Genomic DNA, 15411 nt, shown 5'->3' with positions numbered 1-15411 from the left:
AATCTAGGGTCTTTAAAAAGATCTTCAGGAATGGAGATTCTATATCCTCCTTTGGCATGTTAAACGAGGCATATGAAATAAATCAGATACAGAAAGACAATTACAGTGTGATTTCATCTATATGTGGAATCTAAACAAATCTGAATTCTTAGAAGTAGAGAATCCAACACTGGTTACCTGGGGCTGGAGGTAGGAAGGGAAGGTGTTAGTCAAAGGGTACAACTTTCATTTGTAAGATGAACAAGTTCTGGATATCTAAGAGACAGCATGCGTGGTGATGAGTGTGTTAATTAATTTGATTATGATAATCATTACATAATGTATAGGTATATCAAAATATCACATTGTACATTTTGAATATATAAGATCTTTATTTTATTTGTCAATTAAATTTTTTTAAATGCAGTTCAAAATTGTGGATGAGTCCACAATAGCCAAGTGAATCACTAAAATTTTATTCTTAGCTCCTTTATCTGGAAAAGAGAAATTCTATTTCTTAATCTCATAGGAGATGATGCTAAGTCTTCAGAACACTGAGTTTTATTCAATACACCCCATAAACTCTTGCAGGCTTAAGTATATATTGGATGCTCCATAAATTTTGCTGAATTAATTTTAAAAATATGGCATAGGAATGAATTCACATTATGAAGAAAAATTTTCTAAATAAATCTTTGTTTAATGAAAAAAATGCATTCTTTATGGTTCACTTATACTCAGGAAATAAAGTCATCCAAAGAGGAAAACACTCCACCAGAAATGTTGTTATTCATCAAGAAATAAAACCTACCCTAAAGGAAGAGAATGACGTCAATTAAAAAATAAACAGTTATATTGAAAACAATTCATGTTACCATCAACAATTGGGAACAGTATTCCATAGCTTCCAGCAAAGTCAATGAGTTTAGAAGAAAAGTTAATAAAAAGAAAAAAGAACTGAGCAATGTCTATAGGCTTTATGAAAATACTATTTTATCCAGGGAGGAGATTCAGATTTTCTTACATAAATATGCATATGGTTTGCAAAATCAGCTTTCTCAGAGTTGCTAAGAATACATGTAATTTTCCTATGCAACACTAGCACAATTATTAAAACCAGACAATGTGGTTCCCTAATGTTACTTTGTTTTATATACTATAAAAAAGGAATCAAAGCATCACATGGCACCCAATATTATATAGAGCTTTTATGTTTTTATGAGTTAAAAAATAAATTTAATTTTTTAAAAAGATCTACTTTAGCAATTTTGAAATGTGTAATACATTCTACCCCATATATACAATTATTATTTGTTAATTAGAAGTTAGGAAAAAAGAAATATAGAATAATAGCTATCACTGTGAAGGAAAAATAAAATAAGCACTTTATGCTTAAAAATAAAAAATAGATAAAAGGAAACACCAAATATCAGTTTGGAAATAATTTTTTTCCAGCGTATCAAATACTATCACCTGGAAGAAATTGCTTTTACTGCTATGCTCAAAAAGATAAGTAGATGTCACCATTGTTCTTTTCTTTCATTCTCTTTTACAAAAGCTCACCTTAAAAGTGGTGCCGGATTTAATGAAATTCTTTTCTAAGACATTATCCAAGGCTGGATCCAGCTCTTCACGAATGTCCTCGATGAGAAGGGGTCGACCCAAGGAAAGGCTGTCCTCCAAGTGTGTGCGGAAATATTTATGATTCAGAGATGTCACCTAGAAGTGGAGTTCATTAGCCTGTGAATGTTACAAAGAATGTGCCCATTCCTACATGGAAACCAAGAGATTTGTTGGGCTGGTGACTAGGAATTTGAAGGACAGTACAGGAAGCCTGCTTCTAAAAATAAAAGAAAGAAGCAAAAATTAATTTTCAAAAATTGGCAAGTCATGACTTTGAAAAAGCCCTGCAGGTGTAACAAAGTCTCTCTGATCAAAAGAGGAGATTCATGTTACATTCCTCATGTGGCATGTCAGAGCTCTGCTCCTGACAGACGGAAAAGAAGAACTCAAGAAGTGATCTTTTCAAACTTGCGTAGTTATAATCACTACAGAAAAGCAAAGTAACTCCCATATTACTGACATGTATTTATCTTCTCAGGACTCCTTCAAAATGAATAAGTGATAAAAAATTAAACATAAGAACGTTAGAAATGTCATTGATGAAACCAACGTCCACCCACGTAGTTTTTCTCCTAGTGGGAAAGACTAGGATACTCTTCAAAAAGTCAACCTAAAAGACTACAAATTCACTTTCTCTATCCTTTGATTTTTTGAGTTCAAAGCCAGCCTTGGCAACTTAGCGAAGTCCTGAACAACTCAGTGAGAACCTATCACTTAAAAAAAAAAAAAAAGTTTCCACTATCTTCCAATTGTGCCAAGCTGGGGACCAAGCTTTTAACATACAGGTCTTTGGGGGCCACTCCAGATCCAAAGTCTATAGCATCATCTCTGATAATTGGTTGCTAATTTACATTCTTGAGTTTATAACAGCAACTTGGGGCAGCAGCTCTGGTTAAATTCTCTTTTGTGCTCTCTCTTGATCTCTTCTCTCTCTCCATTCATTTCTCTGGGTCTATTGCTTTTGCCAATGTTGAATCCTTGCAGGATTCCTCATTTTCAGATCAATGTTTGTTTTTAGTTAAAAACAGACCCTTTGGGCTGGTTGATGCCTGCATCAGCTGCTTGGCTTTGAACTCTTGCTTCTGCTATGATCCCTCTCCTGCCTGTGAGGATTCCCCAGGGCTCCTCTGGATTCCCCTATCCTTACATTCTGTCCTCTCAGTTGAACTGTCCCCTTTATGCTACTGTAGGTGTGGACCCTAACACACAAGAAAGATCCACTGGGACAGGGAGTGGTTAGGAGAGCAGAGCTGACAGACATCAATTGCTATGAAAAAGAGAGAGGCGGGGGAGGTAGAAATGAGCAATGAGATAAGACTGCTTTTGTTCTGTTTTGATGAAAAAGGAAATAACATTTTAAAAAATCCTGCACGTAAAAGAAGTTGTTTCCCCCAATTGATAGTTTTCTTTATACAAATTATATGCTCTAAAGGTCTCACTATGCGTTGATTAAGGTAAATGAAGCTTAACAAAGAGCTGTTTTGTTTTGGTTTTTGGTTTTTGGTTTTTGTACTGGGGATTGAACCCAGGGGCACTTAACCACTGAACTCCATCCCTAGCCCTTTTTATTTTTTATTTTGACCTCACTAAGTTGCTGAGGCTGACCTCAAACTTGCAATCCTCCTGCCTCAGCCTCTCAAATAAATGGGATTAGGGGTGCATCACTGAACCCAGCTAAACAAAGAACTTTAAACAAAACAAAATAAGGTTCCAATAAGACTAAATTCACTGTTGTCTTGTTCTATCTCCCAGGAGATAAACTCTATTTTTGCAATTTCCTTCCCAAAGATAATAATTTTCTAATAGTTTATTTAGGGTTATATTTAACCATCTTCAGTATCTTCACAAACTTGAAATAATATCTTGAAGTTCCAATTTTAAGTTTAATTCACTGGATTTTCTTGTATAGAGGCACTATGGATAGCCACTCCAGAGCCTGTGTCATCTGCACAAATAAGGTGGCCAATGAAGTCCTCATGGAGACACTTGGTGAAGTCAGAGCAGGTCTGGAGGTGGCGCTGAAAGTTATCTTGGCAAAGCTGCCAAGATGGAGGGCAGCACTGGACACAAAACATGCTATGTTTTTCATTTCTCTGTGTTTGGGCACGTGGTTATCTACATACTTAGTAACTTGTGTTTTCTGAATAAGGAAAACATGGTTAACCTGCTTACATCCCAGCAGGAGATGGTTGTTGAAATAAGTAACTCTCAGGCACACTTCTGTTACATCCACAAGATGGTCTGGGGGCCCAGTACATCAGCAAAAACATGACCCAAAGGCTACCAATGAATGTAAGGCTGGAGTAGAGAGACCAAGCTATGATCAGGAAACGCAGTGGCATTCACAGCCAAATAACACTGGGGCACCATTTGAGCTAAAGATAATAAGATGAGCAGCGAGATCAGCATCCAGGGGAGTGAAGGGCAGTGGAGCCAAGGACTATTACAACTGGACCCAGGAAACTAGGTGCAGGGTTATGCAGGTGAACCCTGTAGGTCCACTCCTGGGAACGTGGTTCCCACAAAGCTCTGTGGAAACAGATGACACCACTTTGCTAAGCTTCTGCACGCACACACACACACACACACACACACACACTGCTTCCATTTACACTCCTTCGTCCATCCTGGGATTTCTCTGGGTCCTGGTGTTCTGGAGTATTCGTGAGGCGGGGGACCTGGGGTATGCTCCTGAGCATCAGGCAGTGTCCACTTGCCTGGAAAGCCCGGATCTCAGAAGTACTCTTCCAATATTTCACTATTAAATATGATGTTTGTTATAGGCTTTTGTAGAAACTCTTTATCTGATTAGAGAAGATCCCTGCTAATCTTAGTTTACCGACAGTTTTATCACAAATGAGTATTGAGGGTTTTTTTTTTCCCCACATTTATCAAGACAGACACATGATTTTCCTGATGTCTACACCCCTATGATGATGACACACTTTGATTAATCCACTTAAATTCAATAAATATTGGAATTCTTACTCTGTATAAAGAGCTATGCAGAAAATGTAAAGATGGGTAAAACCATAAACCTGACTAGCAAGAAGTTTATGGTATAACAGAAATAAAAGAGGTAAAGGTGAAAAGAACAATAATTGAAGACAGACTCTAAGTCCACAGCAGAAGTACAAACAAAACGTGGTGAGGATTTGGGACAGGCTGCACCTAGCTGGAGACCCAGAAAAGTCTTCAGGAAGATGGTGTTAGGTGGAGACCTTCAGTGACATTGAAGATTTTTATTCGAGCTATCAGTTAAATGGCCAGTGGGGTGGAGAAAGACATTCTGATGAAAAGAAACAGTGGAAGTAAAACTACATAGGTAGAAGGCTTAGAACTCTGGGGACAGTGGCTAGCAAACAAGGAATAGCTCATATCACTAGCTGAACTAAAAGACACGAGATCCCCAAGGAAGTTAGGAATGCAACCCTGTCCCCGTCAATCGTTACTTCAAATTAACCCTACATTAGACTCCAAAGCCCACGCTGGACTCAGGTATTCTATGTAGTACCAAGCACTTGAGCTAGGTTGGCAAGAATGGCCTCGTGTTGAGGAATCATTTTTCTATAAGCCCAAACCCAAGGTATGGGGGGAGGGGAAAAGCCACCATTGGCAAAAGCAACAGAGTCAGAGAAATGAATGGAGAGAGAGAGGAGATCAAGAGAGAGCACAAAAGAGAATTTAACCAGAGCTGCTGCCCCAAGTTGCTGTTAAAACTCAAGAATGTAAATTAGCAACCAATTATCAGAGATGATGCTATAGACTTTGGATCTGCTGTGGCCCCCAAAGTCCTATGTGTTAAAAGCTTGGTCCCCAGCTTGGCACAATTGGAAAATGTGGAAACTTTTTTTTTTTTTTAAGTGATAGGTTCTGAGTTGTTCAGGGCTTCGCTAAGTTGCCGAGGCTGGCTTTGAACTCATGATTGTATTGATTCAGCCTCCCAAGCCACTGGGATTTTATGTGTCACCACATCCAGCTTGGTGAAAACTTTTAAGAGGTAAGGTCTACTGGGAGGTCTTCCAGCCACTGGGGGTGTGTCCTTGATAGCGATATTGGGACCTCAACCCCTTCCTCTTCCTCTCTTTTACATCTGGTCATCAGGTGACCAGCTGTGCCACTATGATGTTCCGCCTCACCACAGGCTCAAAAGCAATGGTGCCAATTAATCATGAACTGAAACCCCCAAAACTGTGAGCCCAAATATTCTTGTCTTTTTATAAGATGATTATCTCAGATATTTATTATAGTAACAGAAAGCTAACTAACACAGATGGCAACTTTATGACTGGCAGAGTCTATTGAAATTTTGGGGAAACTTTATAATTTCCCATGCACCAAATGCTACATACCTGTAAATCATTTTCTTTTTCCTTTGATTTAATCCAAGTTTTGCCTTGAGTTTGTGGATCTATGAGAAGTGGATATCTGGTGGCCTTTGTCACAATAATGCCATTCTGAATTGAGAGATCATCTCCTGGTAGACCCTGAAGCCCCCACTCACCAATCTAAATAACAGGAAATGGATATGATCATTCCAAGGAGAACAAAAATGTCTTCATTAAATGAAAAGAAGGTTTTCATTTATAGTTATTAGTTCTATAATGCAAAAAAAAATTTAAAGAGAGAGAGAATTTTTTAATATTTATTTTTTAGTTTTTGGGGGACACAACATCTTTATTTTATTTTATGTGGTGCTGAGGATCGAACCCAGCACCCCGCTCGTGCCAGGCGAGTGTGCTACTGCTTGAGCCACATCCCCAGCCCGCAAAAAATTTTTAATTTGGACATTTGTTTTCTTTTGAGACTATGCAACTGGTAGCTAGAAAAAACAAACTTGTATGAACCCAATAATATTAACTTTAAAAAATGAATTTGTAACCTAATGAATCTTGAATGACCAAAACTAGATATATACTTTTATACTGCCTTTCCGTACTTTAGAGGAAACATTATAAACTTGAGTACCTACTCTATCTGATTTGGAATTAGAGAAGATAATGAATGTAAAGAGCTGTCAGAAGATATAAGCCCTAAGGAATAAGCCCCTGATATGTCTCCTTCCTGCCCTTTGGTTCTGCTCACATGGGGTGTGGTGCTTATATAGCTGGAGGGAAATTAGATGAGATGTGTTGGTAGGAGTTTATCAATGACACTTTTGTGAATATATCCTTCTCCAAATTTAGAGGGGGTTGCCAGTCTCTCTCCATGTCATCAATGAAATCACAAGAGATCCATCGAACCAACCAGCCTCTGCCCTCATTAAATTGCCCCAGGATTTCCAGCATGCAAAGTTAATAAAGACCATCCTGGCCCACCTTGCTTCCTCAGGGCCCAGTGCTTCTCCAACACAGAATCTATTCCCTCTAAGGATGAATTCAACATTGTTTGAATTGAAGATGATTATTTTTTAACTTTTAAATACAGATAACATGAAATTAATAGCATTGCATCCTCTAGGGAAGCAGCAACTGGAGAGAATATTTGCAAATCAGAAATGCAACTCATGAATACAAATTGCCTGGAAAGCATTTATTACCACTGGAGCTCTGCAAGTTATACTGAGAATGGAATCAAAACCCTAGCCAGGAGGGTCATTGAATAGGACACACTATTACTCAGTGATCCCAGAGCACGCTATGGTGTTACGCTATCGGACACTAAAATAGATGGCGAATTGATAAAAAGGTCAATGCCTGCGCTTATGGCCCAGATAATGTCTGCATTTGCCCAACACATTTGAAAGAGAGTGTGACTTCAGCGGAGCACTATGAATGATGAGAAGAGCTCAGTCCTGGTGAGCCTGCTGCTCACACCATCTTTTGGTTTACAGAGCACTGTCGATTTTAATCGAAAAGCAAATTTCTCAAAATGCTAAAGAAATCCTGTGCCACAAGGAAAATCTTCCTTTTCACTCCTAAGCATCTTCAAAGCAATTTTTCAATGGAACAGAGAAGGAAAAAATCAGGCAGGCCTCGATTCCTTATTAAGAAATAAAATGAGGCAGAAATTAAAACAGGATAAGGAAGGTACAACTTACAGTTGGAGGGTCCACCAACATTGAAATAAGATTCAGGTTTTCAGTGAAAGGAATTTTCCGTGATCTCAACTCTATCTCCCATTGTTCTTTAAGCAAATAGTTCCTAAATATCTGATTGAATGGACCAAGGTAGGACAGGAAGCCTGTGCACAGCAGAATGTCACCCACAAGTCTGTAAGAAAAAAAACACAAAAGGTCCCTCCCCAAAGTGAGTCACCTAATACATTTAAACTTTTTTTTCCCTTTTTTAATTGTTTTAATTATAGTTGGACACAATACTTTTATTTCATTTATTTTTTTATGTGGTGCTGAGGATCGAACCCAGGGCCTTGCACATGCTAGGCAAGAGCTCTCCACTGAGCCACATCCCCAGTCCACATTTAACCTTTTCCATTAGGTGGCTGGGAAAGCCACAGGGCAGTTTGGTTTTGTTATCAAGAGAGGGCCTTCTTTGCGCCTGCCAGGCATGGAGAGACCAGACAAAAAACAGGTGGGGGTGAGTGGGGCCACATTTTGGATGGTTCAGAAAACAAGAAAGTGGAGCCCCCCTACTGAAGCCACAGGTGCAAAGCCTCGGCTCCTGGTGGAAATCACCTTCTTGCTATTCCGTGTCATAGTCCTGCTTATCACCACACTTAAACTATTTTTGCTGCTTCTTATTTATTTGTTTCTTTTGCCATTTTCCTCCCCCTTTTCGTTCCCTCTCTTCAAGTTTTCTGAGGACCCCAGCAGACACCAGCACAAGAAACCTTTGCATTTAGAAAGCATCAGTGAGCCACACGTTCAAAATCACCAAAGACAAGAGTAGAGAACTGGACGGAGTATCCAGATTGTTCTGGCAAATCCAAACACATCAGTTGCGCCCACATTGCCAGACCACAACTGAGATTTCCAGTGTTTCATGGGATCTTCTCCATTCTCTACTAAGCGTGTGTGTGACTCCAGCTCTAAGCACTTCCTTAGATGGAGGGATTGAGAGGTGGACAAGTGGACGTGCAGGAGAAACTGACTTCCCCATGGAAATGGCTTTATGTTCTTTAATGTCACAAAGAGGGAGGTTTGGAGGGAAGACTGACTGAGAAGGAGGGCGATTATAACAGAAACCAAAATTCATACCTATTAATCTGAGCTTTGAACTCTCTACTTTGTTGGGTCCATCGGACTTTTTCTCCACTTAGCCCATCGATGAGAGTGGACGCTGCCTGCATCTTTTTCCGGCACATGTCCGCATCATTGAGCAGATCCTGCATCACAAGGGGAGAGCGTCTCAAAGAACTTTCTGAAGTGCTTGATCAAACAGCCACCACATTCACATAAAACTACATGGAGGAATTTCTGAATTTGCAAAATAAACTTAATCTCAAACTAACACAGTGACAGATCTTGACATACATTAAATTCTGATAATCCATTCTTGGCATGGTGATTTTAACTTTACAAAATTTCAAGAAAAGCAATTCTCTAAGAGAAAATCCAAATCATGATAATTAAAATAGTATTTCTAATAAATATGTTCAAGACAATAACATAGAAATGATAAACATTTGAAGAGGTAGATATATTTATTCACTTTTATTTAAACATGACATAATGTACACATGTATTAAAATGTCATATGGTACTCCATAAACATACAATTTCCATGTTTTTCATGTATCAGTTTTAAAATTCATTTAATCTAAGATAGAGTCAAATCAATAAAATATACCATCTTAAAGTCTTGGATTTAATAATAATCCTAAATTCTTTGCAGTTTACAAAGCATTTTCTCCCAGAAAAATCCCATGCAAGGGTCATGTGCTGTCACCAGCTTGAACCAGATTATAATAACTATAAAACTTTCAGAATATCTGTGAGCTGGTGTTAAATGTAGCCATTAGAAAAAATTGAATTATAAAAACTTATAGTGAAGCAAATTATATTAAAAGCAAAGGTAATAAATACTACAAACTCATCACTCTATTTACATTTTAATATCATCTATGCTCTTTAGGTTATTTTTTACTGTATCTACTTGGTGGACATAGTCTATAAGTGTCTGCTGTGCATTTTTTCCAAATCTCTGCCAGTGACTTCACCCTGGTAATTTTACATAGTGGCAAGAGAGATCACAGCATAGAAATCAGCAATTCAAGACCCCCACCTCCACTCCCACACTGCCAGCTCCTTACCCTAAAGGTCACATTAGGATCCCTCATTTTACAGATAAGTTAGGTTAAATGCTCCAAACTGAGCTCACAGAACACTGGTACGGAAGAGAAGACACAGAGACAAACCCGCAGAGATATACTCAAATGATCCTTTACAAAAGTTCCCAAAAAAATACATATTGGAGAAAAGACAGCCTTTTTAACAAATAGTGCTGGGAAACTGGTTATCCATATGTAGAAGAATGAGACCAGACCTTTATCTCTCACCCTGTGCAAAAGTCAACTCTAAATGGATCAAAAACCTAGTAGGAATTATCTAAAGCAAAATAAGCCAAATTCAGAAAGTCAGAAACTGTGCAACTCTTACATAGAAATGAAAGTTCAACACTTCAATATTCAGGCACAGGCAACAATTTCCTTACTAGGACCCCTAAAGTTAAGGAAATAATACCAAGACTTAATAAATGGGTTGGCATCAAATAAAAAGCTTCAACACCGCAAAGGAAACAATTAAGAATGTGAAGAGAAAACCTATAAATGGGAGAAAATCTTTGATAGCTACTCTTTGACAAAGAAATAACATATTTCCAGAATATATAAAGAACTCAAAAAGCTTAACACTAAAAACACAAGTAACTCAGGGGCTGGGGTTGTAGCTCAGTTATAGAGCACTTTCCTAGCATATGTGAGGCACTGGGTTCAAGCCTCAGCATTACATAAAAATAAATACATAAAATAAAGATATTGTGTCCATCTACAACTGAAAAAAAATTTAAAAACCAAATAACCCAATTAATAAATGGGCAAATGAACTAAACAGACACTTCTCAAAAGAAGAGCTACAAATGGCCAACACGTATATGAAAAAATGTTCAACATCGTTAGCGATTAGAGAAATGCAAATCAAAATCTACACTGAGATTTCATCTCACACCAGTCAAAATGGCAACCATCCATACAAACAACAATAAATGCTGGAGAGGATGTGGAAAAAAAATTAAACACTTTTACGCTGTTGGTGGGATTGTATATTAGTACAACCACTATGGAAATCAGTATGGAGGTTACTCCATACTAGGAATGGAACCACCATATAGGACCCAGCTATACCACTCCTCAGTATCTATCCTAAAGAATTCAGGTCATCTTACTACAGCGATACATGCATACCCATGTTTATAGCAGCACAATTCACAACAAACAAACAATGGAACCAGCCTAAGTATTCATAAGTCAATGAAGAAAATGTGGTACATATACACACAATGAAGTTTTATTCAGTCATAAACAATAAATTGTCATTTGCAAGAAATGGATGGAACTTGAGAACATTATGTAAAGCAAAATAAGCCAAACTCAGAAAGTCAAGGGTCATATGTGGAAGACAGAAAAAAGGGAAATAAAGGTGTAGTGGAATCTGGTAAAAACTGATGGGATATAGGCAGAGAAAAGGGAGCAAGGGCAAGGGAGAAGGGAAGGGAGAGGGGAAAAATTGGAGAATATTGGCAAATGACATGGCTATACGTGTGCCCATACAAATGTGAAAAAATCAAATCCCACCATTTTATGTACAGGTATAATGAGCTGGACTTTGAACCATTTTTTTTCCTAACTCCAAAATCAGTACTCTTTTTCTCATAGATTAATGATGATTTAAAAAAAAAAAAAAGAATTGTGGGTGCCAAAGATGCATACTAGGCTGAGATAGCCCCTAAATAAGGGCATTCCATGAAGAATTTTCTACATAAACATTTGCCTAGTTTCTAAATCCAGCACACACTTGGGTTAAGTTTCAGAACATCCTTTTGGTAATTTTGTTTGCTTGATCTCACCATTTTCTCATTCATGGCTGCGTCAAATTTTGCTTGCACTTTATCCAGCTCGCCTTGTTTCTCATCCAGCAGGGCCTGTGCCTTCCCTAACTCAATGTTAGCAACGGCTAAGCGGCCTTCCTGCTTGGCCAGGTTCGCCTTGAAAGGAAGAAGAGGGGGATCAGGTAGAGCTCATGATTTTGATTGGTAAAGGGTAACCTAAGTGACAGGATTTTTGCGGTAGAGAGTTCTTTGGAGGTCCTCTGCTTCAGTATTTGCAGCTGGGCAAGCAGAGCACTCTGGAGATATTTCATTAATCATTTTTCTTTCAATTATTGATGTTCAATAGAGAAATCAGGAAAAGTACAGCAACTCAGAAAAAAAACACGTGATTTTATTCAAAGATAACCTGTGAATATTGTATGAAGAAGTTGGTCAATGAAAATATTTTATAAAGCATGTGAAAATTTTGGAAAAAAAAGGGGAAACTAGTGTCATTTTGATAATTTCCCCATGTCCTTAAACATTTTTTTTCATGATATGGCTACAAGATAAACCACAATATGAATGTATCATATTTACTTAACCTTTTTCCTACTTTTATGTATTTCTCCCCCACCTCCATTTTTAATTCTTATAAATAATGCTTTTATAAACATTTTTAAGATACGTCAACATTTTGAATTGTTTGGTAAATTTCTTTGAAATAAAATTACTATGACAGCAGTTTCTCATTTTTTCCTAAGTCCAGCAGAATGGTAATTATACCGGGGATTGAACCGAGGGGCACTCAACCACTGAGCCATATCCCCAGCCCTTTTTATTTTTTATTTTATTTTGAGACAGGGCCTCACTAAATTGCTGAGGCTGGCTTTGAACTTGCCATCCTCCTGTCTCAGCCTCCTGAGCTGCTTGGATTATAGGCATGCACCTCCGCACCCCACAAATTTCTTACAAATTTAAAATAATTAATCAGTAATCTAGCCTAGAGCTTTTGGGGGGTAGATGTTCTTTGATAACTATCTCATTTTCTTTCTTGATGTTTATTTGATTTTAGCTGTTTTCCCAGACCCTTCATTTCCTTTAGATTGTCTAATGTTTTCACATGTCATTATGAATAATTTGCACTTTAATTACTGAAATCTACACATCTATGATTATGTGGATTTATCTTTTGATGTTTATTTGTTCTTGTGGTTTTCATCTTGATTAAATTTTCAGGAATATATCTCTTCTTTATTTTTGCAGGGCATCAGTTCTTAGATTTGCTCGTGAATTCTGCTTTTTCTTGTTTTAAAGTTGTTTTAATTCTTTTCTGGTTTCCTTAAATTTTGTGTGTATGTATGCTGGTTAGTGAGTGTGTACTTTACCTCTTCCATGGAATGTTTAGTTTATTTGATGCATTTAAGGGCTGAGAATGTACCATTTTGGTTATATTTCAATAGCTTTGGTACTTAGCTTGTTTAAATCATTCCCTAAATAGAAATGACTGACTTTTTTAAGTGTAAATTTTCCAATTTTGATTTTTCTAATGATGATTCTAATTTTTATAGGTTTTTTGCTTATAATCAGAGAGTGAGGCCCCAGGAATTTTTGGTTTGGGGGAATTTAATAAGGCCTTCTTGAATATGATCACTTTTTATAAATGTTTCTCAGGCACTAGAAATAATTTCACATTTTTTATACTGAAGAAAGTTCAATGTAGCTATTCAACATTAAAAAATAATATTATATAAAATATCTGCATAGCTATTCATTTATGCCCACTCAGGACTGGATCCATAATTTGAAGAGCCCAGTAAAAAATTGTAATGTAGGTGTCCTTGTTAAAAATTTATCAAGAATTTCAAGAGGACAAGAGTAAAGCATTAAAATGAGTCTGGACTCTTCTAGACACAGGCCTGGTTGCAGACACACCTGTGAGACCACCCCTAAGTCTACAGATCTTCCAAAGATTGATAGTGTGGTTCTGTGACCTCAAGTTACCTTATGATTTTTTGTTCATTCCAAGTTAAGATTCTAACAGATTGCTTTAAATATTTTGATGCTATTTTCTTTCTTTCAGAAAGCTTATTAAGTCTTTGCTGTGGATCATGATTTTTATCAATGACACTCTTGTGCCTTTTTTTCCTCGAATTCTACATTTTTAATACCATGTCTCTCCCTTAGATCTTTTTGTTTGCATGAATTGATTATACTTTCCCATTATTTCCCTTTGTTACAACTTTTTCATTTTTAATTAATTTTTTTTTCTCAGCATCACCTACACAGAGTAGATACTTCTGTTAAGACTTCCTATGAAGGACAGTCACCTCTGTCCACCTACCCATCCATTTTTCATTCCACAGAGCAACCACCCACAACTCTTAGCTCTATGGAGTGCAGGGGTTGAGTTCTTGCTTTGTGAGTCGTGGGTACCTGGGGGGGGGGCGTATTTTATAAATCCTTACTTTCCTAAGAAAGTCTTTCTGTTCCTTCAGACATGAAGGACAGCCTGGGTGGGTGTACATGAGGTGTGCGCATGTGCACACCACAGACCTCAGTTGCATCCTTAATACCTTATTGTTCCCTCATATATCAAGCACAGCTCTGCCTGTTACTGAATTCTTGGACCACAGCAATTTCCTCCTCGAAACTCTGCTTATGTTTTTCCATTAGTCATGAGTATTTAAGGTTGCCATGCTGATTTCTCTTCTTTTGTAAGGGACCTTTTAAATTCCATTTGACTGCTTATCTCTTAGATGGCATAGAAGTTTCTCTCTCTCTCTCTCTCTCTCTCTCTCTCTCTCTCTCTCTTTTAAATTTTGAAACATTTCTAGATGTTGACCCTAATTTTTGTAAGTTCCATTTGGAACAGAGTACTTGTCCTCAATCCCAGAACTTCATCTTCAAATTTTAAAGAAAGGGCAAGTTTTCTGTGATGCCAATTTGATTGTTAGTCCCAATAAGTCAATTTCCTGTTGAAGTTAACAAGTAGGTTTTGGTTTCTGGTCTGCATTGCCAAGAAACAAGTAACAGAAGCATAAAGAAGAGGACATAAGAGAAAAAGAAAAATTGGGTTGCAAGGACATCTATCTATATCAGCCCAACTGTGCTTGGTCTGCTAACAGCAGTGACTGATATTAATTAAATGTTGATTGGCTGGGAGAAGGAGGGAGATTTACCTTCAGAGGCAACACCTCCTTGTTGATGCCAAAGAATGTCACCATAGCAAGCGTCCAAGATAGCAGACCAGCCACATTTCCACAGACTTTTTTGGCACTTTCAAAAGAGTAATCATCCATACCAAAATATGGCAGTAGTAACTCAACAGTCTCTTCATTTATGGTGTCCTTGGGGAACTGTTGTAGGCTCCACAAGAATCCTGTCGCACTCATCAGCTGAAAAACAGATCCTCAGCCTGTAAGGTCTGGGAGAAGAGAATTCTTTCTTCCTGACTTAGTATGCACTTCTAAATGGGATTTTTTCAGTGATTCACTAAAACATACCAAATCAAGACTACTAGCAATGGTAAACCTAAATCTGCAAATTGCAAATTGTTTTTCAGCTTCCACAGTGAAAGAGTAAATAAGAAAAGTCATGTATATTTCCTGTTTGGTAAGAATGTCTGAACATTGCCAACCACACAGGACCCCTTTTGGAGATGGCTGAGTTGACACGAGGGCTGGGCCAACACTAGCCATTGGTTCTGGAACCATTTTGTAAAAAGAAGGCATTCAGCAAAATGAAACCCACTATTATGTATAATTATACTGCACCAATTAAAACATTTAAAAAAAGAATAACTTCATCTTCAAAACCTACCCCA

The 15411-nt window shown here is 37.6% G+C and overlaps 1 protein-coding gene across 1 annotated transcript in view; it reads right to left on the bottom strand.

Annotated features, from left to right (window-relative positions):
* Positions 1 to 15411, bottom strand: part of Dnah8 (dynein axonemal heavy chain 8) — a 280498-nt gene that overhangs the window by 92260 nt on the left and 172827 nt on the right. The window contains exons 68-73 of the mRNA XM_015487349.2: positions 14768 to 14983; positions 11625 to 11762; positions 8759 to 8886; positions 7643 to 7814; positions 5955 to 6110; positions 1543 to 1698 (exon numbers count right to left, since the gene is read on the bottom strand). Coding sequence (XP_015342835.2) covers positions 1543 to 1698; positions 5955 to 6110; positions 7643 to 7814; positions 8759 to 8886; positions 11625 to 11762; positions 14768 to 14983 — 966 coding nt within the window. The remainder of the gene's footprint in view (positions 1 to 1542; positions 1699 to 5954; positions 6111 to 7642; positions 7815 to 8758; positions 8887 to 11624; positions 11763 to 14767; positions 14984 to 15411) is intronic.

Source organism: Marmota marmota, unplaced genomic scaffold, assembly GCF_001458135.2.
Source record: "Marmota marmota marmota unplaced genomic scaffold, marMar, whole genome shotgun sequence".
NCBI lineage: Eukaryota > Metazoa > Chordata > Mammalia > Rodentia > Sciuridae > Marmota > Marmota marmota.
The sequence above is the reverse complement of the archived record's forward strand: the minus strand, read 5'-3'. Positions and strand labels throughout refer to the sequence as shown.